This window comes from Myotis daubentonii, chromosome 1 (genome assembly GCF_963259705.1).
Source record: "Myotis daubentonii chromosome 1, mMyoDau2.1, whole genome shotgun sequence".
In the NCBI taxonomy this organism is placed as follows: Eukaryota; Metazoa; Chordata; class Mammalia; order Chiroptera; family Vespertilionidae; genus Myotis; species Myotis daubentonii.
Genome location: NC_081840.1, coordinates 231,691,742 through 231,715,730, shown reverse-complemented (window position 1 = coordinate 231,715,730; position 23,989 = coordinate 231,691,742). Strand labels below are relative to the sequence as shown.

Below are 23,989 nucleotides of genomic sequence, written 5' to 3'. Positions count from 1 at the left end.
TCATTGATGCTCCTCTCTCTCTCTCTCTCTCTCTCTCTCTCTCTCTCTATTCCTCTCTCTGAAATAAATAAAAAATACATATATTTTTAAAAAAAGAAGAGCAGTTAGGCTGCACATCCTCAGTAACAGCAAGCCTCTACTTGACGTTAGGCTCAGCACCAGTGCTGCCTCCTCCAGGAAGCCCTCCTGGTATCAGGGCGCTAACAGGTTCTCCCCAGTTACGCCCCACGGTGCTCACTGCTGCTGACTCCACGGCCGCAGCTGCAGGGATCAGAGGACTGGATGCCTGGTGTCCTGTGTCCTAACCATTAGCTTGGGATCAGCATGCTGCCCGAGGCTACAGTAATAGCGACAGAAATTCTTGGATGAGGGAGGTGACAGACGACCCCACACTCATTAGCTTGGGCCTCTGTAAAAGGGGGCTTTGGGGTCTCCCAAACTCCCCAGCAGGGTCTCAGGGGCGCTGGCACCTGGCTATGGCTGTCTGCCCTGGCCAGCCCCAGGCAGCAGGGCGGAGGGGCAGGCGTCCTCAACCCCATTTCTCTTTCCTGCCTCCCGAGCACCCTGGCTCCCAGGGCGTCCCTGAAAGCTTCCTGGCTGCTGTTTCAATCGCCCCAGGGGGCGCCGTGAACTGCGCCACCTGCTGGTCTTTGCAATGCCCGCGCTGAGAGCTCTCAGCCTCTCCTGGTCACAGGCGGGGTCTGGTCTGAGCGGGCAGCCTCTGGTCTGAGCGCACCCGCTCGTGCCCTGCCTGACCTTTGTCCCACCTGGTCCCCGGCCTCTCCCACCCCAGAGCCCGCTCCGCGGTTCTCCTCCCCTGACGCCCACACGTGCTCTCAGGGGAGCCCCTCCTCTCCTCCCTGGGCACTGGAGCTGCCTGCATGCCCCCATCATTCGGGAAGAGAGCCCCCCGCCAAGGGCAGGCCCACACGCAGCAGCCGAGCTGACGGTCCCCCCCGGAACCCTGACATCCCCATTTGAGAGCTCAGCCGGGGCCATGCGCGCCGTACACGGGTCCTGGGAGTGAGACCCAGTGCCTGCCCCGGCGCTGAGCTAACCGGGCTCCGTGACGGGCAGCTGCTGACCTTTAAGGACGCGCAGACACGCGTCACTAGCTCCGTGAGGTAGAAGTATTATAAATCGCGTTTGCCCTTTTCAAAACGCCTTGTTTCCTGCATAGTAATAAAAAGCGCCGGCCCCCCATCGAGGCTGCGGCAATGGGGGTGCGCCGGGACCCACATGCCTGTCGGAGGGCCCCCCCCCCGGGAGAGGGGCTGCGGCTGGGGTGCTCAGGGACGAAAAGGGGCCTAAAACCCGAGCTCTTCCAGCGACGGGAAGGGGACACGCCCACCAAGGTCTAGAGTGTGTGCGTAAGGGTTTCAAGCAGAGAGGGACCCTCCATGAAGCGGGCGGACCTGCAGGCCTCCTTTCTGCTGGAAGCGAGTGGCGGGTGCAGGGGCCAGGCCCCCTCCTGGCGGAGCGCGGGGTCGGCTACTGAGACCCCAGCGGCTGCACAGGAGTGTCCACCACCACCTCCCTGGGCTCCTGTTCCCCGAGCTCCACGGGCCACATAGAGCACAGAGCACAGAGCGTTTCTGCCTCATGCCCTTTCCCCTTCCTGTCTCTCCTCTCAGGCCACATCAGATCCTCACCCAGGGTGGCATCTAGGCTCACTACAGCCCCCAGGCTCACCATGGCCCCCCCCAAGGCTCACCGCGGGCCACCCCCAGGCTCACCACGGCCCCCCAGGCTCACCACGGCCCCCCCGGCTCACCATGGCCCCCTAGGCTCACCACGGCCCCCCCCCCGGCTCACCACGGCCCCCCCAAGGCTCACCGTGGGCCACCCCCCAAGCTCACTGCAGCTCCCCAGCCTCACTGCGGCCCCCCAACCTCCTCTTCCCATTTCTTCTTTCTCCGCCATGAGTCCACCCAGCAGCCTCCCTGCCGGGACCCCGGGGTTGTCCATGCCCCCACTTCTTGGCCTCGGGTGGCATTCAGCCGATGCCTTGGAGTCCCCAGGTGGCTTCCTGCGGGGACAGGCCGGCACCTCCACCCCATCCCCCTTCCTGGTGTTCACTTCCGTTGCTTCCACGTTCACGGTGCCGTGTGTGACCGTGTGGAGCTGAGCCAGGTCCAGCAGTGGCCGTGGAACAGCTGGGGGGCTGGGCCAGCGGGGATGTAACATCTGCTCACGGGAGCTGTGTGTCCAGCGCCCACTGGGAGGGAGGGGTCACAGCATGAGCACGGGGTGGGCGCGGCCCCTCCCTGCCTCCTCACCTGCCGCCAGGTCCTCCCGCAGTCTGACGTGATGTACATTTCCTCCTTGTATTCCACCAGCTGGGAGCCCAGGTTGCCTGGTCCAGAAGGAAGGGGCAGGGTTGGTCTAGGCCCAGCCAGCTCCCCGCTTACCACGGTCTGAGCCAGACAAGTCCCCGAGAGGGCCCCGTGCCTGGTCTAACCTCCCACCTGAACGTCCGTCTGTGTCCTGTCTGTGTCCGCCTGATGGTGGGGGCCGCTGTAACTGCTCTGCTTGGGCCCTGGCCTCCTCTGTGGTTAAAGGGTTAGCCTTGCCCCCCAAAAGCCAGCCTCGCATCTCCAGTGTGACCCAGCTGACCCAGGTGCAGGCAGCGCCCGGTTTCAGGGGACCCCCGGGTGACGAGCGTGGTTGCAGAATCGGAAGCGTAGAGTGGCGGCGGGTGTGCGTGTGAGAACAAGGATACAAGGCCTTTCTTTCTCTTTGCTGCGGCCTCTACAACGTATGAGAAGCACCTGATATTTAGACTCCAAGATTGTTAGCTCCCTGATTCAAACAGCCCCTCTGTCCAAGCTGCAAGACAAGTTACTCCCAAGGCTACATTCTTGCACCCCCCTCCTCCCTGCTGGGTTACAACTCAGGGATAATGAGCGGAAAGCTCCCTTTCCCTCTCCCCCGTCAAACAAGCAAGCCTCTTTTGAGCTCTTCATAACTCTCGCTCTAAGAATGCCTTACAGGCTTTGGAAGGTGCTGAGAAAGACAGCTCCCTGGGACATCTGCCTAAAAAAAGCAAGCAAACTTCTCAGACAACCCCCCTGAAGTCTGCTCAACTCCATTTGTCCCCAAACTCCCCCCCTGGCCTTGTCACCTAGCAACAGCAGCCACGGCTTTAAAAGGGGGAGCAGCTTTTGCTCTTTGCCCTTGTGCTGTTTAGCAATGCACCAGCCCTTCCCCTTCAGGGGAAGCAAAAATACACTTCCTCTCTGCACCCATCTCTTCTTTTAGTCGTGAATTCGTTCACAACCTGCATCGCTGGCCAAAACCCTAACAGTGAGGATCCCGTGGCCTCTGGGGCCAGGTCCCTTCTGCCCCCACAGCCTCCTGGGAGGGTCATGAGCAACAGCATAGGCTGATGAGCCAGATTTGCTAGGCCTCGCCGTGCCCTGTGGTCTTGGCAGGGACAGGGGTCCGAGCGCCCAGGAAGACAGAGGACCTGTGATGAGGACACGGAAGCCATTCTGGCCCCCCGGCCGCCCCCTGCCTGGAGCCCCAGAGGCCCCTGCCCCAGGTGACCTGCATATTGCCTCCTGTTTGAAGCCTTATTCATGCAGCACCCTCAGGGGTATCTTATCCAGAGTCAAGTTCAGGCGTCATTGGAAAATTCCAAAGGGGGTGGATTGTCCTCAAAGTGATTCCAACAGAGTGGTAGAGGGTTTGTGTGCCTGTCTTTCTTTTTGAGGTCCAAATGAGCATTAATACATGCACCCATCCATCCATCCACCATCCATCCATCCATGCACCCACCTACCCACCCACCCATCCATCACCCACCCACCCACCTATCATCTATCCATCCCACACATCCATCCATCACCCATCCACCCATCACCCATCCATCCACCCATCCATCACCCACCCACCCACCCATCCATCACTCATCCACCCACCCACCCATCCATCCATGCACCCACCCATCATCTATCCACCCCACATATCCACCCATCACCCATCCATCCATCACCCATCCATCCATCCTCTATTCACCGATTCATCATCCATCCATCTACCCATCTATCCATCCCTCTCTCCCTCCCTCCCTCTCTCCCTCCCTCCCTCTCTCCCTCCCTCCATCCATGCATCCATCCATCCACCTTCCCATTCGGCCAACAGCTATCATGTGCCCACTCTGGCCCACGCATTCCCCTCCTGGTTTTCCATGAGAGCTGAGCTGCCAGGAGCTGGCACTGCCCTCAGCACACACCCCATCGCCAGGCCCGTGGCCAACAGTTTTACCCCCGAGGTCAGAGCTCCCTCGTGCTGCGGAGACGGCCTCCTACCTGCACCCATGATGAGGCCGGGGGCGGTCTCCTTGGTGTGCACGGTGCCCGACACGTAGGGGTTGTCCGCCCAGAGCAGGTGCAGGTGCAGGTGGCAGTCGGGCTGCAGGACGAGGAAGGAAGCCACAGTGAGCACCTGGCAGGGGCGCTGTCCCCAGGGAAGGGGGACCGAGGCCGGGTCCTCCCTGTGGCTTGTGGGAGGGAAGACAGGGCCAGCAGCACCTCCAGGGAGTGGCTGGAGGTGGGAGAGGCTCTGAGAACGCCGACAGGTGAAGGCGTCAGCCCGGGGCCGGTGACCGCGCGGGTGAAACGGGCGGGCTCCTCCAGGGAGGCTCTCCCCGCGTGGCAGCTGGCGGCCCCCCCCACGCAGTGCTGGCCACGGAGCGTGAGCCCTGGAGCCTGCACAGCCTGCACTCACGTTCGTTCATCCATCCACCCAGAGCCTTCTGGGGGCCTGGGGTGGGGCCACGCAGCCCGGCATCAGGGCGCAGCGGTGGGACAGCCGTGAGCCCCGCCCTCTGCGCGAGGCCGAGGGGTCCGGGGGGCACGCGGCGCCCGGTTCCTCGCAGGCTCAGCGCCCACCTCGCCAGCAGCCGCGCCCGGGCCCGGCCGCAGGGGCAGCAACGCAGCTGTGATAACCACTTCAAGGGCGATTCACGCTGACGGACACGCATTTAAGCATTTCCCCCGGGGCCCTGTGGGGCCGGGACGACCGCGAAGGACACCTGGGCCCGACAGCCACGCTCTGAGCGGCGCAGGCGTCTGTCCCGCGTGGGATGCGCTTCCAGGCCGATCCGGGCCAGCAGCCTCCCGGAATGAGGGTCAGGAGCGGAGCCCTGTCCCGGCACCGGCAGGGCCAGGCCCCTCCTGCCTCCTCCGTGGCTGCCTGTACCCCGGGGCGGGACTGGGGTCCAGGAGACAGACAAGCAGAGGAGGATGAGTCCTATGTCCTCCCTGAGTGTCCCTAAGCCTCGGAGGGTCAAGGCCGCAATCTGGCCTCACCCGTCACGTCCACAATAGACGACAAAACCAGGGGACGCCGGACGAGGTCCAAGGTCCCCCGCACAGCTCCGTCCAGGGCGCCAGAGACTGCGCGGGGCCTCGACCCATCAGCCGTCAGCCAGGGCTGCCCGAACCGGCTGCAGGGGGGGGGGGGGGGGTGGCGAGGACCCTGCTTCTCCCCTCCTTCCAACCGAGCCCGAGAGGCCGGCTCTGGGTCTAGCTGGCTGAGCCCACCTGAACAAGGAACCCCTGCCCCACCCAGGGGAGCAGCACAGCCCCCGAGACCGCAGCGCGTCCCCAGACGTCAAAGGGGCTCCTGGGGCGACAACTCTGCAAGGAACTCATTGGCCTGGCGTGTGGGGAGGTGGGGCTCTGAACCCTTATGGCCCCGCTCCGGGCTGTGTGACTCCGGGGAGGCTGCTGGCTGTCTCTGAGCCCCAGGGTCTCCCTCTGGGAACAGGGCGGTCACCGCTCCTCATGGGATTGCACGGCTGCCGGAAGGTCGGGGTCCAGGTCCCCTGGACAAGGCTCTGCCTGACTGTTTACCAACACGGACAGTCATCATTTCCTGGGCTCGCTTTTCTTCTCCTCCCCTCCCCTCCCCTCCCCTCCCTTCCCCTCCCCTCCGCTCCCAGCCTGACCTGCCCTGCCCTCCCCTCCCCTCGTGCCCTCCCCTCCCCTCATGCCCTCCCCTCCCCTCCCCTCCTGGCCTCCCCTCCCCTCCCCTCCTGGCCTCCCCTCCCCTCCCCTGCCCTCCCTCCCCCTCCCCTCCCCCCTCCCGTCCTCTCTGAAAACATCTCCAGTTTGGAACCACGGGACGGAGCCCGGAGGTGCCGCTGATTTTGCGGGAAACGCTGTTTCCCTGTGCGTGGAGCGGAGCCGCAGCGCCCAGCACTGCCTCCCGGGCGCGGGAGGAGGCGGGCCCACTGACACCCTAGCGTGTCTCCTCCTCAGCGCGTCACAGCTGTGGCGTGTGGCCCGCACGCAGAGCCCATTTCAGAAAGACCGTCCAAGTCAACAATGAAACTGTCCCACAAATTGGATATTGATCCGGGCCGGACAGCGCGGGGGCGGGTCCCCAGGGCTCGGCAGTCGGAGGCGAGCTTTACTGTCTGTTCCTGGGTCTTACAAACGCGTTGGCCGCGCCCCACGCCCTCAGGCTCCGTGTGTGGACGCGGGAGCGGGGAGGCTGCAGGCCGGAGCACAGGCACAGGGGCGCGGGGCGGGCGGCGGGCGGCGGGGCCGGTGCGGTCTGCCCTGCTCACCGCGATGCGTGGCTGGGTGAGGACACAGTCCGAGAACCCCGGAGGCCACGCGGGTCCCCCGCGTCCCCCCTCCCCGGCCACCAGGACCACAGGGGGGGAGGGGCCGCTGGGCACCTGTCACTTTCTGTCTTCTGTGCCCAGCTTTGTCCTCTCCTTGCTGCGGGGGGCTCGCCGGCCTGGCTGGGCCGCACCCCCTCCTGCCTCCCACCTGGGCGACTTTAAGGCCGGACACCGGTCTCTCAGAGGTCATCTCCTCACTGAGACCGGAATCTATTCTTAGCAAACACCTGCTTTGACGGATGACACCAAAGCGCGCCCTCTCCCAGCGCCCGCTCTCGGAAGTAGGCCAGCGGCTCCGGCTCTCACCCTCCGTTACCGACCCAGCGGGCGGGGGCTTAGGGGGAGGGGTGGCAGACCCCGCTGGTGGGGTCGGCCCGGCTCAGCAAGGGGTGTCCCTGCCCGGGCGGGGCTTCCTGGGAGCCCCCCAGGGGTCGGGTTCTCTGGGAGGAGGAGGAGGAGCCCATCCTGCCGGGACTGGGCCCACAGCCGCCCGGGCCCTGAAGAGCAGGCGCCGTTACTCTCTTTACGGAGGAGGGGGGGCAGCCTCGGGCACCCCCAGAGCGAGCCCTGCCTGCGAGGGCCTTCGGGGCCGGAGACACGCAGACCGCACAGCGGGCACGTCCAGGGAAGCACAGGGTTGTGTCGCAGGAGTTTGCTGAGGGCCAGCGGGGGGAGGGGTGGGCTGAAGGGGTGGGGGTGCCTGCCTTCCCGGGCGTCTCATTTCATCCTCCCCACGCGCACAGATTTCTCCTCCTTCCTTCCTCTGCAAGAAGCCGCAGGAGCACCGACTGGCTGGCCGAGCCCAGGGAGCCGTGGGGGTCCGAGACGGCAGCGCTGTGCACTCGGCTCTGGGCCCTGCTCCACTCTGGGGGCCCCGCTGGGGAAGGCGCGGGGGACGGGGGCGGGAGGGGGGAGCTCCCGGGAGCAAGGACAGGTGGGCCCACCGAGCAGCCTGCCTCCGGCCAGACGCCTGTGGTCCCTCAGCCTCCGCCCCGCACACCTGCTGCTCCCGAGTACCCCCCAGGCCAGGGCTGCCTTCTTTCCATCCTCACGGGATGCCACCAGGTCCCCTGGTGCCCGTGCCAGGGCCCCGGGGAAATCCAGCACTAACCCCCCGCCCCCCAAGGCGGCCAAGACCCTGGGCAGCCAGGCAGCGGGCAGGGCCTGGAACGCGGGACCTCCGGGCTGTGGCCCAGCCCCCGCCCCAGGCGGAGCGCACTCCCAGGCCCTCGACCTCAGCCAGTGGCGTCTGACAGATGGAACACGGCGGGCTTGCCAGGACCTTGCCTGCCCCTGCCCACCCTGCGTGGCCCTGAGGGGGATGTCCGACCCACGGAGCACAGCCCGCCCCGGGGTGTGAGCAGGTGCCCGCCTGGCGGAGCCCACACACAGGACGGGGGACCTGAGTGCTGTTTGTGGTCAGTTACGCAGCAACATTGTGGCAGGAGCTCACGGCCACGTGTCCCTCTCTGAGCTCCAGTTAAAGCGCCTGTGGAGCAAGGAGAACCCACGACCCTGTCCACCGTGACCCTGTCCACCGTGACCCTGTCCACCCCGACCCTGTCCACCCGTGACCCTGTCCACCGCGACCCGGTCCACCTCGACCCTGTCCACCCCGACCCTGTCCACCCACGACCCTGTCCACCCCGACCCTGTCCACCCCGACCCTGTCCACCCACGACCCTGTCCACCCACGACCCTGTCCACCCCGACCCTGTCCACCGTGACCCTGTCCACCCACGACCCTGTCCACCCACGACCCTGTCCACCCCGACCCTGTCCACCGTGACCCTGTCCACCCACGACCCTGTCCACCCACGACCCTGTCCACCCCGACCCTGTCCACCCCGACCCTGTCCACCCACGACCCTGTCCACCCCGACCCTGTCCACCCCGACCCTGTCCACCCACGACCCTGTCCACCGTGACCCTGTCCACCCACGACCCTGTCCACCGTGACCCTGTCCACCGTGACCCTGTCCACCGTGACCCTGTCCACCCGTGACCCTGTCCACCGCGACCCTGTCCACCCCGACCCTGTCCACCCCGACCCTGTCCACCGTGACCCTGTCCACCCACGACCCTGTCCACCGTGACCCTGTCCACCGTGACCCTGTCCACCGTGACCCTGTCCACCCACGACCCTGTCCACCCACGACCCTGTCCACCGCGACCCTGTCCACCGTGACCCTGTCCACTGCGACCCTGTCCACCGCACTGGGAATGGCGGTCCAATGGCCCTGCCCAACAGCGCCCTCCAACCCCGGCCCCCTGGCAGTGCGGGTCCCGCAGGCGGTGGCAGGCGCAGGACTCACGGGCTGGCAGCTGGTGGGCTTTCCGTTCATGTCCTCGCTGGGCGGCCTCAGGGGGTCCCAGTCGCGGCCCTTGTTGTAGGTGATGAGCGTCATGACCTTCCCGTTGACCTTCTGGTTCGCCAGGAAGACGCCCTTCACGCCGTGCACCTGGGACAGAAACACGGGCCCTGGCGACCTGGCCGGGGGCCCCCCACCCCGATGGCCCGGCCAGGAGCCCCGGCCAAGAGCTCTCCGCACGCGGCCTGTTCACCGACAGCAGCCGGAGCCGGGGCTGCCTCACGCTCTGGAGACGAGCGGGCGGGGGCAGGAGGCCCGATCTCCGACCCCACAGACGGGGCTTCCCCCGCCGCCGAGCTGTCCCCCCCAGAGGCAGCCGCCGAGCTGTCCCCCCAGAGGCAGCCACCAAGCTGTCCCCCCCAGAGGCAGCCGCCGGCCGCGGACAGCAGCAGAGCCCGGGCCCCACAGGCCTGTGCGTCAGGCCGCCCGTCTTCGGGCAGAGCTCCCGCTTCCGCCCCTCCCCCCGCCCACGGCCCCCTCCCCGTGGACCCACAGGGCCTGGGCCGAGGGAACTGTTTGGGGCTTTCCTCCGAGACCCCGCTGCTCAGCCCCAAAGTGCCAGGAAGCAAGGACAAGCGCCCACGCCGCCTGGCCCGCCCTGGACGGGCTCACTCCATCCTCAAGGCCAGCCCCGCCCCCCGAGGGGCCCTTGGCCATGACCCAAACACACCCCACGGTCGTTACTGAACTGGCTCAGAAGAAATGGCCACGTGTCTGCACTTTCCAATAGTTCAACGTCCGGCTTCCGCAGGGACGACCCTCTCCTGGAAGCTCCTTAGGCACCGCCTCAGGCCCCCCACTGAGATCCCCACTGAGCCCCCCACTGAGCCCCACTGAGATCCCCACTGAGCCCCCCACTGAGCCCCACTGAGATCCCCACTGAGCCCCCCACTGAGAGCCCCCCTGAGACCCTCACTGAGAGCCCCACTGAGCCCCACTGAGATCCCCACTGAGCCCCCCACTGAGCCCCCCACTGAGATCCCCACTGAGCCCCCCACTGAGCCCCACTGAGATCCCCACTGAGCCCCCCACTGAGCCCCACTGAGATCCCCACTGAGCCCCCCACTGAGCCCCCCACTGAGCCCCCCACTGAGCCCCACTGAGATCCCCACTGAGCCCCCCACTGAGCCCCACTGAGCCCCCCACTGAGCCCCCCACTGAGCCCCACTGAGATCCCCACTGAGCCCCACTGAGCCCCCCACTGAGCCCCCCACTGAGCCCCCCACTGAGCCCCACTGAGATCCCCACTGAGATCTCCACTGAGCCCCACTGAGCCCCCCACTGAGTCCCACTGAGATCCCCACTGAGATTCCCACTGAGCCCCACTGAGACCCCCACTGAGTCCCACTGAGATCCCCACTGAGACCCCCACTGAGCCCCACTGAGCCCCCCACTGAGCCCCACTGAGCCCCCCACTGAGCCCCACTGAGACCCCCACTGAGCCCCCCACTGAGCCCCACTGAGACCCCCACTGAGCCCCCCACTGAGCCCCACTGAGATCCCCACTGAGCCCCCCACTGAGCCCCACTGAGACCCCCACTGAGCCCCCCACTGAGCCCCACTGAGATCCCCACTGAGATCCCCACTGAGCCCCACTGAGCCCCACTGAACCCCCCAGTGAGCCCCTCACTGAGCCCCCCACTGAGCCCCACTGAGATCCCCACTGAGCCCCCCACTGAGCCCCACTGAGACCCCCACTGAGCCCCCCACTGAGCCCCACTGAGCCCCACTGAACCCCCCAGTGAGCCCCTCACTGAGATCCCCACTGAGCCCCCCACTGAGCCCCACTGAGCCCCCCACTGAGCCCCACTGAGCCCCACTGAGATCCCCACTGAGATCTCCACTGAGCCCCCCACTGAGAGCCCCCCTGAGCCCCACTGAGCCTCACTGAACCCCCCAGTGAGCCCCTCACTGAGACCCCCACTGAGACCCCCTCCGTCCTCTCATGGCTTCCTGTGTGTCTGTGTGTCCCCTTCGGATCCTGACAGGACACCTGCCCTCGGACCTCCTCTCAGGATCCTTCACTAATGACAGCTGCAAAGACCCTTTTTCCACGTACGGTCCTGGTCCCCGGCTCTGGGACAGGGTGTGGCCGTACCTCCTGGGTCTCTATGCGGCCACTGCCATGGCTGTGTCCCGGCCATGGCTGGAGCGATGGCAGCCGGGTGCTGGGAGGCCCTGGGCTCCACATTTAAGGGAGGAGAGAGGGGAGCCGAGGTGAGGACAAAGAGTGAGCAGGAACTGGACAGACGTCGATAGACAGATGGAGGGCCCTGGAGACGGGCAGGGGAGAGGCTGGGGGAGAGGGGGCCTGAGACAGAGTGGGGCCCATGGCCTCTGTCCCTCAGGCCAAACCGGCCTGGCCTGGGCTTTGAGCCGGATGAGGGAGCGGAAGGGCTTCACGGATGACCCATCGTACCAGGACCTCTAACGCCAACCCCAGCCGAGCAGAGCGCCACCTCCCGCCGCGAATCCCACCCTCCTCGCCAGCCCTGCGCCCTAAGGGTGTTCCCTCATATTTCACGTGTCGTCAAGACGAGCAACTCTCTGCTGCTCCCATCCCAGTGCCTACGTGGTGTCCTCTGGGCCTGCGGGCCCTCCTAGCTGATCCTTTAAGAAATATTTGCAGAACTCGGAGACCGAGAATGAGAGAGAAAGCGGGGGTGGGGGCAGGCAGGGCCAGGCAGGGCCAGGGTCCCACCTCCAGGACGTCCACAATCACGCCCTCCTCCGCCTGCCGGGAGCTGCGCACGTCCTCCAGCACCAGCGAGTAGAACACGCCGCGCGGGTCCGACTGGTACAGGTTGTACGTGTCCGTCTGGTACCACTCCTGCACCGCCACCAGCACCTGGCTCTCGTCCGTGCTGATGACCTGCAGGTCCTGGGGGCGCGGGGGGAGAGCACAGGGTCAGAGGCCATGGGGGCGGGGGGGGGGGCTGCCTGGCTCCTCCCTCTCAGCTCCGTGGCCTTGGACAAGTCCCTTCACCTGCCTGGGCCTCCATTTTCCCACCTTAAAAAGGGGGTGCCGGCCTGACCCTCCACACTGGGCTGCAGCGGGGAGGAGCAGCAAGGGGTGGTGCCGCGAGGCCTCCTGCTCCCGCCCAGGGCAGGCTGTGTGCCCATCGGTCCCTGCAGGAGACGGGCAGTAGACCGGGGTCCAGGTCCCAATGCCGGGGGCAGGAAGGGCTCTGCTGTCCACCTAACCCGACACCAGGACAGAGGGCCCAGGACACAGGACCCCGATGCTGCAGCCCCCAGGCTGGAGGAAAGCTGCTCAAAGCTGAAAAGTCCCCTCACCTCCCGCCCCCCAACACTCGCCCCCAGGAACGCCAAGGCGGTTGCCCTAAGTCCGTGGTCGGCAAACTGCGGCTTGCAAGCCACATGCGGCTCTTGGGCCCTTGAGTGTGGCTCTTCCTAAGCCTTAGGAGGACCCTAATTAAGTTAATCACAATGTACCTACCTAGATAATTTAAGTTTAAAAAATTTGGCTCTCAAAAGAAATTTCAATCGTTGCACTGTTGGTATTTGGCTCTGCTGACTAATGGGTTTGCCGACCGCTGCCCTAAGTGAAACCATTACTTCTCCCATTTCTGACTGAGGCAGGGCCTGAGGAACTCATGTCTTGGAACTTCACAGCAATGCACCGCCCGAGGCTGGTGGGACCCGGAGCCCGTCTCTTCTCACCACCGCACTCTGTCCTCCAGCCCGGCTCTCTCCTGCCCCAGGGCCTTTGCACATGCTCTGCCTGCCACCTGAACAGCCCACCCGACTCCTCCTTTGGGCTTCAGATGAAATATCCTCCTCAGGGACCCTCCATCACTCCATCTCTGCCTCTTGTTCCCTTCACAACACAAATCATGACTTGCGATTATTTTATTCATCTGCCTGCAACTTGGTTTCCTGCCTGTTTCCTCTCTGGAGACGCCACTGCGGCGGGACCCTGGGGGGGGGTCCTGGTCACAGCGCTGGCAGCATCAGTTCCCGGCTTGCACCTGCCCAGTGAGCATGTGCAGGAGGCAGGGCTGCGAGCACCTGTGGCTCTAAGGGATGCACGTGGAGTGGAGAGCTGCGAAGGGGCCCTGCGGCGGCCTCTGGAGGGAGAGGCGGCGTGAGGCTGGTGTCAGGCCCACCCGGACTTGGGCCGGAGCCCCCTTTGGTTCCTCACGGGCTGTGTGACCCCAGGCAGGATACTCGGCCTCTCTGGACCTCAATCACCTCCCTTGTCCGATGGGAGTAACATGTCTGCAGGGTGTGGCGGTGGAGTTCGATCCTCAGGTTGGGCTGGGAGCAGGGCCTGGGCAGCCCCCAGCTCCCCCATTTGTGTCTGTCCAGGCTCGGGGAAGGAAGTAGCATTCTCTGAGCCCCTACTATGTGCCAGGCACCATACTAGGCAGGTGGAAAGCAGAGGCTGATAAGACAGAAGGAAGCTGTGCCCAAACTCCAACTGGAAGCAAGAGGCCGGCACAGGAGGTCCCTGCTCCCTGGTGTCAGGAAAGAGGAGGTGGCTGCGAGGAGGAGAGGGAGGCCTAGACCAGCCTGGAGGCTCGCTGGTAAGTGGCGCTTCTCCTGAAACGTCGCATGGGAGGAGTTCTGGGGAGAGACAGGCCGGCAGGGGGAAGAGCAAGGCAGAGGCCCTGGGACAGGACGAAGCTGGGCCCTGGGCGGCTGGCGCGGAGGGCGGGAGGGAGAGGAGCTGCAGGAAGCGTGGCCACAGTGCCTGTCCATCCTGACCCGGATCACCAAACATCCGTGCAAGGGCCCTGTGCCCACGGTGAGTGCAGGCTCAGGTGGTAGCCACGGGGTGACGGGGGGAGGGGGGTCGAGGAATCCTCTCACCTTCGGCAACGCGTACTTCGGCAGCCTCATCAGGGCAAACTCGTTATGACGGTATGACACGTAGTACCTGGTCTGGTTGCTGGACGTTGCCTAACAGGAGAGAGCAGCACGTTTCTGAGGGGTTAGGTTCCCTTTCCAGCCAGATCCTCATGAATCAAAAACCACGCTTTGTATTCAGCACGCGAAAATATGCCCTTGTACTTTGCTTGTACCTGCTCTGCCTGAAATAGACAAACTCCTATTCATCCTTCAAAGCCCCATACCCAACGCCCCTCCTCTGAGAAGTCTTCCTCCACCTCCTTCAGTGAGAACTAACCTCTTTCCTCTTCTGTCAACACCTCGTGGCCTGCATCTGAGTTATGGAACAAGGTGGAATGAGCTATCCAGGAAAGGCCAGCGCCCCGGCCCGGGATGGGCTTTGCGGGGCCGTGGAGGGGGCGCCTGCAGCCACAGCCACAGCCACAGGGAGACTGTGACTCAGTCGCACTTGAACATCAAACTGCCTCCTGCCCAGTGACCGCATTTGCCCTGGCACTCCCCGCCCCGATGCCGCTCCCGGGAGCCCGCGGTGCCAGCACCTTAAAGAAGATGTACTCGTCCTGCAGCAGCAGGGACCGGTGGTCTATGGGGCCTGCGAACAGCGAGCTCAGCGTCCGGCTGGAGCAGTTGCGGACGTGGGCGGTGACGAACCGGATGCCTGCGGGAGGAGAGCCGGCGGGCAGCTGAAATCTATCGAGTCGCCCAGACGCACTGAAGGCTGGGCCGTCCTGGCTCCGTCTGCCTGCGGTTTTGTTGGTGGGTTGGAATTTTAAGGGGCTTGCTCTATGGCCACAGCCGCTGCTGTGTGTGGGGGGCGGGGGGGAGGGGCTCTGGGCCACGAGCTCTTTACCCCCCAGGAAGCTGCCGGTGGCCCCCTCTTACAGGTGAGGAGACGGAGGCTGAGGGAGAGGTTGGGTGCGAGTCTAAAGCACGGACATCTTTTGCCACCACTTTTCCTAAGGCAAGGCCATGCCTGTGTCGCCTGTGGCTGCTTTCAGAGCGACAGAGCCCACTAGTGGCAGTGGCCATGTGGCCCACCAGCTGAGTTACCAGGTGGCCCCTGACAGGAGGGTTTGCTGACCTGGTCAAAGCCCAGCGGGTGAGCGCCGGGACCAGAGCGCGGTGTGAAGTACACCTGCCCGCGGCCCATGCCCCTCCACCCCTACCCTCCGTGCCCCTCCGCCCCTCCCCTCCGTGCCCCTCCACTCCTCCCCTCCGTGCCCCTCCCCTCCTACCCTCCATGCCCCTCCGCCCCTACCCTCCATGCCCCTCCGCCCCTACCCTCCATGCCCCTCCACCCCTACCCTCCGTGCCCCTCCGCCCCTACCCTCCGTGCCCCTCCACTCCTACCCTCCGTGCCCCTCCGCCCCTACCCTCCGTGCCCCTCCGCCCCTACCCTCCGTGCCCCTCCACTCCTACCCTCCGTGCCCCTCCGCCCCTACCCTCCGTGCCCCTCCCCTCCTACCCTCCGTGCCCCTCCGCCCCTACCCTCCGTGCCCCTCCGCCCCTACCCTCCGTGCCCCTCCCCTCCTACCCTCCGTGCCCCTCCGCCCCTACCCTCCGTGCCCCTCCGCCCCTACCCTCCATGCCCCTCCCCTCCTACCCTCCGTGCCCCTCCGCCCCTACCCTCCGTGCCCCTCCGCCCCTACCCTCCATGCCCCTCCCCTCCTACCCTCCGTGCCCCTCCGCCCCTACCCTCCGTGCCCCTCCCCTCCTACCCTCCGTGCCCCTCCGCCCCTACCCTCCGTGCCCCTCCGCTCCTACCCTCCGTGCCCACACACCACGGGCCCGGGACCACCTGGCGGGAGGTCCTCAGACTGCCCCTCACTGGCTGGGCAGGAGGCCCACATGTGCCCATCGACCCGGCCGCCCTGGGCCTGTGCAGTCACCCACGGGAGGGATGGTACCGGGCCACGTTGGGCACACACGGTGCCGACCCTGGCGTGGACCCCTCCCCCTCCTGTTTAAACGGGGTGGCCTGCCTGTCTGCCTGGCCGGGCAGCTCTCGCCCCTTTGCTGAGTCCACAGGGAGTAACGCTGAGCGTGCTCTGGCCAGGCAGCGCGGTCTTTCTTTCCAGGCCGTTTTCCCGGGGTTGGGGCTCCCCGGGGTTGTAGGAGGGGTTGGAGCCATGTGCTGTGGGGGCTCCTCCCTCCAGCTTGTGGGACGGAGGTGGGGTTCAGTCACAGGAACAAAAGTGGGGCCCAGCAAGGCTGCCGGCATCCTCGGCACCTTGGGCACCTCCTGCCCAGGGCCGGGGGCCTGGCACGGGGAGAGCACCGCGGGACCCAGGTGGAGCCAGAGGACCTGTTAACCCTTTCCCTGGCGGGGCAGCCTCAGCGCCAGCTCCTCCACTGAATGGGTCTGAACGCTCACCTCGGGGAGTGCTGGGCAGTGACCCAGCGGCACGTCAGGCACACGGTCGGCCACCTGTGCCACTGCCACTGCCTCCCGAACCCGCCACTTCCCCTGGACGCGGCCTCGTCACTCCCTGCGGCCAACAGTGGGTGTGCTGCCCAGGGCCTGCCTGGCTGGACACGCGGTGGGGACCGTCCTAGGTCAGGCCTAAGGGTGGCAAGTCACTCGCTCACTCACTCATTCACTTACCTGTTAACTCACTCACTCATTTACTCACTCACTCACTCTCTCAATCACTCACTCACTCAATCACTCACTCACTCACTCATTTACTCACTCACTCACTCTCTCACTCACTCAATCACTCTCTCACTCACTCACTCACTCATTCACTCTCTCAATCACTCACTCTCAATCACTTACTCACTCACTCATTCACTCACTCACTCATTCACTCACTCTCCCAATCACTCACTCACTCAATCACTCACTCACTCTCTCACTCACTCTCGCAATCACTCACTCAATCACTCACTCACTCACTCACTTACCTGTTAACTCACTCACTCATTTACTCACTCACTCATTCACTCACTCACTCATTCACTCACTCTCCCAATCACTCACTCACTCAATCACTCACTCACTCTCTCACTCACTCACTCACTCTCTCAATCACTCACTCACTCAATCACTCACTCACTCACTTACCTGTTAACTCACTCATTTACTCACTCACTCACTCATTCACTCACTCACTCATTCACTCACTCTCCCAATCACTCACTCACTCAATCACTCACTCACTCTCTCACTCACTCTCTCAATCACTCACTCTCTCAATCACTCACTCATTCACTTACCTGTTAACTCACTCACTCATTTACTCACTCACTCATTCACTCACTCACTCATTCACTCACTCTCCCAATCACTCACTCGCTCAATCACTCACTCACTCACTCACTCTCTCAATCACTCACTCACTCTCTCTCACTCACTCACTCTCTCACTCACTCACTTACTCACTCACTCATTCACTCACTCACTCACTCTCTCAATCACTCACTCACTCTCTCTCTCACTCACTCACTCTCTCACTCAATCACTCACTCACTTACTCACTCTCTCAATCACTCACTCAATCACTCACTCACTCATTCACTCACTCACTCTCATTCATTGACTCTCTCGTGGTGGTGAGGCCCGTGTTCCAGGCCAGGTGCCAACAAGACAGATGAACGCCACTTTCACGGCGCCGAGGGGCTGTACAGCGGGAATAAAGCCCTGGTTACGGCACCTGCCCACGTCTGTGCTGTAACAGCCGCTGTGGCCATTCTCCAGCCCTGCCCCTGCCTGTGGGGCCGCAGACACAATCAGTCATCTTGCAGGTGCGGCCGGGGGGCAGCAGGGAGGGAAGAGCGCCTGCCTGCAGTCCCTGCTCTGGCCACACTCCCCTGGGGACACCAGCACCGCACCTCCTCCAGGCAGGACGGAGTTTGCCCTGGAGCCCAGAAGGGGCGTGGCCACGCGGCTCTCCTGGCCCAGCAGCAGCTGCTGCTCTGGGGGAAGCAGAGGACTGCCAGTCCCGGGTCCAGGGAGGAGCTGAGGGTTTGGGAGAGGACAGGACCTGCGCAGCTTCCTTCCGGAGCCCTCACGACCCGGGCTGAGCAGCAGGGTGCACGGACCCTCTTCACAGCTGGAGAGACTGAGGTGCAGGGCGGTGAGGTCGCTAGTCCAGGCTCCTGTGGTGGCACCGGCGGGCTGGGAGCTGCCGGCCCTGACTACCTCCACGGAGCTCGCCCTGCGCAGGGAACTGCTGCTCGCACGTGTCGGCACCCATGTCAGTGTGCGCCTGCCGAGGGCTCCCTCCCAGAGAAACAGCAGGAGGAGGTGTGGTGCCCGGGGTCCCCAGGGGAGAGTGGCCAGAGCAGGGACTGCAGGCAGGGGGGCCCTTCCCTCTCCTCCCCGCCCTGCTGCCCCCTGGCTGCACCTGCAAGATGGCTGATTGTGTCTGCTGCCCCCACGGCCAGGGGCAGGGGTCTCTGTTCACCTGAGTCCCCAGCTTGGAGCCCCAGCCCACGGAGGGGGAGCCCGTGGAGGCCCCCGCCGACCTCAGCAAGCCTGGGGTGGGTCTGGGTGAGCGGGAGCACTCGGTGCTCAGGGGCCAGAACAAATCAACCTGGAACTGACCCCCCCCCCCCCGCCCCCGCCGAGCGGAGCGCCCGGCTTCCAGTTCCCTCCCTCCGCAGAACAAGCGCGTTGAAAGTGATGCCGCAGCCGCACGCGCGGGGCTGGCCGTGCAGGGCCCATGCCAAGGAGAGCGGCTCCAGGACCCCTGTCCGGGTCCGGCCTGGCTTACCTCCTGCGGGGTCATGGACCTCCATGTGGACCAGGTCCGGGCCGGCGCCCACTCCAGACTCAGCCCTGGAAAAGAGGGGGCTCAGGCTGGCATCGGGAATGGGGTCCCCGAGCCGGGCATGGAGCCCGTGTCCGTGTCCCGCACCCCATGTGGCCCGTGGCCTCCCGAGCTGGAGACCACGCTCACTGTGGGCTGGAGGCCAGTCCCTCCAAGGCGCCACGGCTCCTGGGGGGGTGCGCCTGGCGGGCCGGGTTTGCTGAGCGTTCTATCCGCACCGTTTCCACAGGAGACGCCATTCTGTGGAAATGTCTACACAAGACATTCCCATGGCGTGTGTGTGCGTGTGTGTGTGTGTGTGTGTGTGTGTTGAAGGGTATTTGGTTTTGTTTTTGATCAAAATGAACTTGGGAGCCGGGGCAGGCCTGGGAATATCGCCTGAATTTTGCAGGTTAGGAAACAGGCCCAGAGAAGCTAAGCGCGGGCCCCAGGGGCGCACAGCTGTCAGTGCCGGAGGCGGGCTTCCCCCCAGGGCTCCCCCTCACCCGGGGCTCCCAGCCCCCCACCCACCACAGTGCGCCCTGGGAAGTCACTGGTCTCGGCTGCTGCCCACCCCCCCGCCCCCCACGGTGATGGTGGCCCAGGGGCTCAGGCACATGGCGGCATGTGCCTGGGACCCGGCGGGCACCGTGGCTGCGGAGGGAGCCGTCAGGGAGCTGAGGAGGAGGGGCCGCAGCCCCGAGGGCTGTGTGCTCAGGGGACCAGGCGGGCCGGCTGCGTCAGTGCCGAGCACAGGGCCCCGGGCCCCGGGCCGCCCAGCACAGGGCCCCGCAGGAGGCCAGGGGCAGGCTCTCCCACGGGGAGCCCAGCGGAGATCTGGGCGGGGTCCCAGCTGTTGCTGTGTCGTGTCACCTGTGCTCCGCCTGCGTTTCCTTTGCTACATCACCTCCCCTCCAAGCCCCCAATGACTCCGCCCCCTCCTGAGCGTGAACACCTGGGTCTGGCGAGCTGGTGCTTTTACTGCAATAACATCCGAGCCAACGTGACAGTGACAAACCCCCCAGCAAGCCACTCCTCCCGGAGGGACAGGGGCCCTGCAGCACACCGTGCCAAGCGCTCAGAGGGTCAGCACGCAGAGGTCGCGTCCCGCGGTCGCTCAGGCCCAGGGAGCACCCTGTCTTCCTTGCGTCTGTCCCCACAGTGTCCCCACAGGTCATGAGAGGTCCCCGCAGGCTGTCTCCAACGGCCCCTCCCCCACCACTGACACCGCCCAGTCGGCCCTTTTCAGTTTTCAACCTGCCTCCCAAGGGTCTCCAGGACCAGGTGGCCCCAGGGGACAAGGGGATGCTGAGTCTGAGTGCCATGGCCAGCAGATGTGCCATGGGGGCAGCGGTGGGGATCGCTGTAGTGCCCCGACCTCTGAACTGTGGGTGCCACCCAGTCACCCTGACCCTCAGCGGAGTCGCGATGGAAAGGTGGAGTGCTCATCTAGGCTCTGTGAGTAGAGTGTGTGCACGTGTGTGCATGTGTGCATGTGTGTGTATGCATGTGTGCGCGCGTGTGCGCGTGTGTGTGCACCCTGTCCCTCAGTGGAGTCGTGATGGCAAGGTGGAGTGCTCATCTAGGCTCTTGTGAGTAGAGCGTGTGTGCGTGCATATGCATGTGTGCATGTGTGTGTGCGCATGTGTGCACATGTGTGCACCCTGTCCCTCAGCGGAGTCGCGATGGCAAGGTGGAGTGCTCATCTAGGCTCTCGTGAGTAGAGCGTGTGTGCGTGCGTATGCATGTGTGCATGAGTGTGCGCGCATGTGTGCACATGTGTGCACCCTGTCCCTCAGCGGAGTCGCGATGGCAAGGTGGAGTGCTCATCTAGGCTCTCGTGAGTAGAACGTGTGTGCGTGCGTATGCATGTGTGCTTGTGTGTGTACGCATGTGTGCACATGTGTGCACCCTGACCCTCAGCAGAGTCGCGATGGCAAGGTGGAGTGCTCATCTAGGCTCTGTGAGTAGAGCGTGTGCGCCCCTGGAAGGACACCTGCTGCCTGCCTTCCTCTTTCCTGAACAGGAGGGTCGCTGTCCCATGTACAGGGGCACTGACGGCCCTCGGTCCTCGGGGGGCTGCGCAGTGAAGTGTGGTCTCAGCCAGCTGTGATCCCCGATGACACCAGCCTGTTACTAACCCATCCTCCTCATTCCCTCCCTCCCTCCCTCATTCACTCACTCACTCATTTGCTCCCTCACTCACTCCCTCCCTCACTCCTTCATTCATTCATTCACACACTCACTCACTGCCTCCCTCCCTCCCTCATTCACTCACTCACTCCCTTACTCACTCCCTCACTCACTCATTCACTCACTCACTCATGTGCTCCCTCTCTCCCTCCCTCCCTCCCTCCTTCATTCATTCATTCACACACTCACTCACTGCCTCCCTCACTCATTCATTCACTCACTCATTCACTCACTCCCTCACTCCCTCATTCTCCCTCATTCACTCTCTCCCTCCTTCATTCATTCACTCACTGACTCACTCACTCACTCATTCACTCCCTCCCTCCCTCCCTCCCTCCCTCCCTCATTCACTCACTCACTCACTCACCTATTCACTCACCTATTCACTCACTCATTCACTCACTCACTCACTCACTCACTCACTCACCTATTCACTCACTCACTCACTCACTCATTCACTCACTCACCCACTCCCTCACTCACTCACTCATTCATTCATTCACACACTCACTCACTGCCTCCCTCACTCACTCACTCACTCCCTCACTCACTCCCTCACTCACTCATTCTCTTACTCACATATTCACACACTCATTCCCTCACTCATTCACTCATTCCCTCACTCACTCACTCACTCACCTATTCACTCACTCATTTATTCACTCACTCATTCATTCACTCACTCACTCACTCACTCACCTATTCACTCACCTATTCACTCACTCATTCACTCACTCACTCACTCCTTCACTCACTCACTCACTCACTCATTCATTCACTCCCTCCCTCACTCACTCACTCACCTATTCACTCCTTCACTCACTCACTGACTCACTCATTCTCCCACTCGCTCTCTCTGCCCCGCTCATCCCCTCAGTCTCTCACCCCCATCAGAGCATCCCCATGGCTTTCCCCACATGCCCGCATCGAGGCCTTGGACTGGGCAGGGGAGGACCGCAGGCCTGAGGCCCGGCCCCTGCAGAGACCCCCCACGAGTTGGGAAGACACTCTGCCTTCACAGCGCCTCGGACAGAGCTGGCTCCCTGCAGGAGGGACAGGTGCGGACTCCAGCACCCCCTGCGTCTAGGTCCCCGAAGATGGCCCTTGGGGCAGGGCCCGGCCCGGCTCCGCACACTGTTGCGGAGCAGCAGGCATGTGAGGCGACCACCACCAAGCGCATCCGGGTCCGGTGCTGCGGGAGCTCAGAACTGACCTGCTCTCCTGGATGCGGGGGCAGCACTGACGTACACGGGTCTGAGGCCCTCGAAGGCAGTGCCCCAGCCTGGAGGGGGACCTCGCTCCCGCCCCCCTCCCCCTTCCCCCTTCCCCCTCCCTGACAGAGGCCTTGCCGCTGGCTGCACCAAGGCCGAGGGAGAAGCGGACACGCTTCCCGGAAAGTGCAGGCGGCCACACTGCCCCGCAGTGACCGACAGTAGTGACCGGCAGCACGGCCACGGGCCACGGGCAGAGGCAGTGCGGCCGGGGCTGCTGCTTCCGGCAGTGCGACCAGGACCACCGTCCCAGGGCAGGTCCCAGGCGCCCTCGGTAGCGTGAGGAGGGATGTCTGGGCCGCTGTGTGCTCGCCAGGCCTGAGACACTGGTCCTGCGGCCGGTGCCATGACGGTCAGTGCTCACAGCGTGGCAGTCGCTGGGCAGCCATGATGACTATGCTTTCGGGGCGCTGAGACACGAAGGGGGAGGGCTGCGCGGGGCCTGTGGGGGCCCAGAGCGCAGTAGGTCCCCACGCCGCCCTCCCCAAGGCCCCACGAGGCCGCTCTGAGGAGCTCACTTGTTTGCAGCTCAGAAAAGCCGGAGCCCGAGCGTCAGACAGACACGGGCCTTGGCAGTTCCGCTGCCAGCTCACAGACAAATGCCCGGACGTGCTGTCAAAACAGCATCTCCGCCGCTGACAACAGGGCCCGTGTGCCGTCGCCACAGCCCAGGGGCCCCGGGGCGCGGGCGCGGTGTCTGCTGTGGTTACCGCTCACACACGGCCATGGGAGCATCTGAGGAACTTGGGGGAGGAGGGCTGTGGTCACAACGCTGACTGGGCGCCCTGCGGGCGGCTTCTCCCTCTGGCCGAGGGTCTCTGGTGAGCCGGACTGCGCAGGGCCGGGACTGCCCCCCCCCCAAGGCAAAGCCGGCAGCTCTGGCAACCCCCCACCCCCAGGCACCTCCGCTCAGAGGCCCCACCGCCTCGCCCCTCCCAGCCTGTGAGCCCTGGGCCAGCAGCTGCCTCGGTGACAAGGCCGATGATTGAGGCAGGGCTACGGTTTCCAAGGAAGGAACCGGCCCTCCCCCCGTAGGCGGCCATGGGAGAGAGGGCATCGCTTCCGCCCCAGCGAAAGGCCTGCGCCCAGGAGCCAGGGTTCCCGACAGGAAACAAAGGGGGGCTCAGCAGACCAGCTCCTCGCCACGCTTCGCATTAGTGCGTGTGGCAAGAGAGGGCAGGGAGCTGCTCCTGTGTGTGTGTGTGTGTGTGCATGTGTGTGCGTGCACGTTTGTGTGTGCTCACACGTGTGTGCAAGGAAGAGCAATCAGGTAGAAAGCAGGGAGCGTCCCCAGAGGCAGCTGCGCAGAAAGGCGGCGGCGGGGAGGCTCTGAGCGGCCGCCCTGCCTCACTGCCCCGCCTCGGCGGGTGCTTGTCCTGCGTGGGCCTCCCTCCCTCACCCAACACAGGACGCCTGGGCCCCAGGCTGGCCTGGCTGGTGCGTGAGACCAGAACACGGCTCCCACGAGAGCACAGCCCAGGAGCCAGCCTCGCCCCTCAACTACAGGCCAAGTGCACACGTGGCCGGAGGGACGCCATCCCCAGAGCCCCCCCTCCCCGTGCCTGCACCGCCCAGCAGAGCCAAGGGACCCCCTGGAGGCCCCAGGGTTGGGGACGGGCAGGGCTGGGACAGAGCAGGAGCAGGGAGCCCTGGGCCGGGGCGGGGAGGTGGCCCGTGGGACCAACGCTCCCTCTGCGGGCGCGCGCTCACCAGAACACGTGGTCCTTGGTCACCTGCTCGTGCAGCAGCAGCCACTTCCTCCCCAGGTCACAGGACGCGTAGAGCTTTGGGCGGAGAGAAGAGAGACAGGCGCTTGGTCAGCAGGAGCCTCCTGAGAGCCCGCCCCAGCTCCTGGGGACCCAGCCTCGGAGGAGGACCTGCGGA

General features: G+C 64.6%; 1 protein-coding gene across 2 annotated transcripts in view; it reads right to left on the bottom strand.

Annotated features, from left to right (window-relative positions):
• SORCS2 (sortilin related VPS10 domain containing receptor 2) overlaps nt 1-23,989 on the bottom strand; it is a 227,484-nt gene that overhangs the window by 25,556 nt on the left and 177,939 nt on the right. For both annotated transcript variants that reach the window (XR_009450089.1, XM_059676365.1), the window contains exons 5-12: nt 23,816-23,889; nt 18,606-18,670; nt 14,427-14,545; nt 13,849-13,938; nt 11,714-11,893; nt 8,956-9,102; nt 4,314-4,416; nt 2,280-2,356 (exon numbers count right to left, since the gene is read on the bottom strand). Coding sequence is in view for 1 of the 2 variants with exons in the window: in XM_059676365.1 (XP_059532348.1) it covers nt 2,280-2,356; nt 4,314-4,416; nt 8,956-9,102; nt 11,714-11,893; nt 13,849-13,938; nt 14,427-14,545; nt 18,606-18,670; nt 23,816-23,889 (855 nt within the window). In the remaining variant the exon portion in view is untranslated. The remainder of the gene's footprint in view (nt 1-2,279; nt 2,357-4,313; nt 4,417-8,955; nt 9,103-11,713; nt 11,894-13,848; nt 13,939-14,426; nt 14,546-18,605; nt 18,671-23,815; nt 23,890-23,989) is intronic.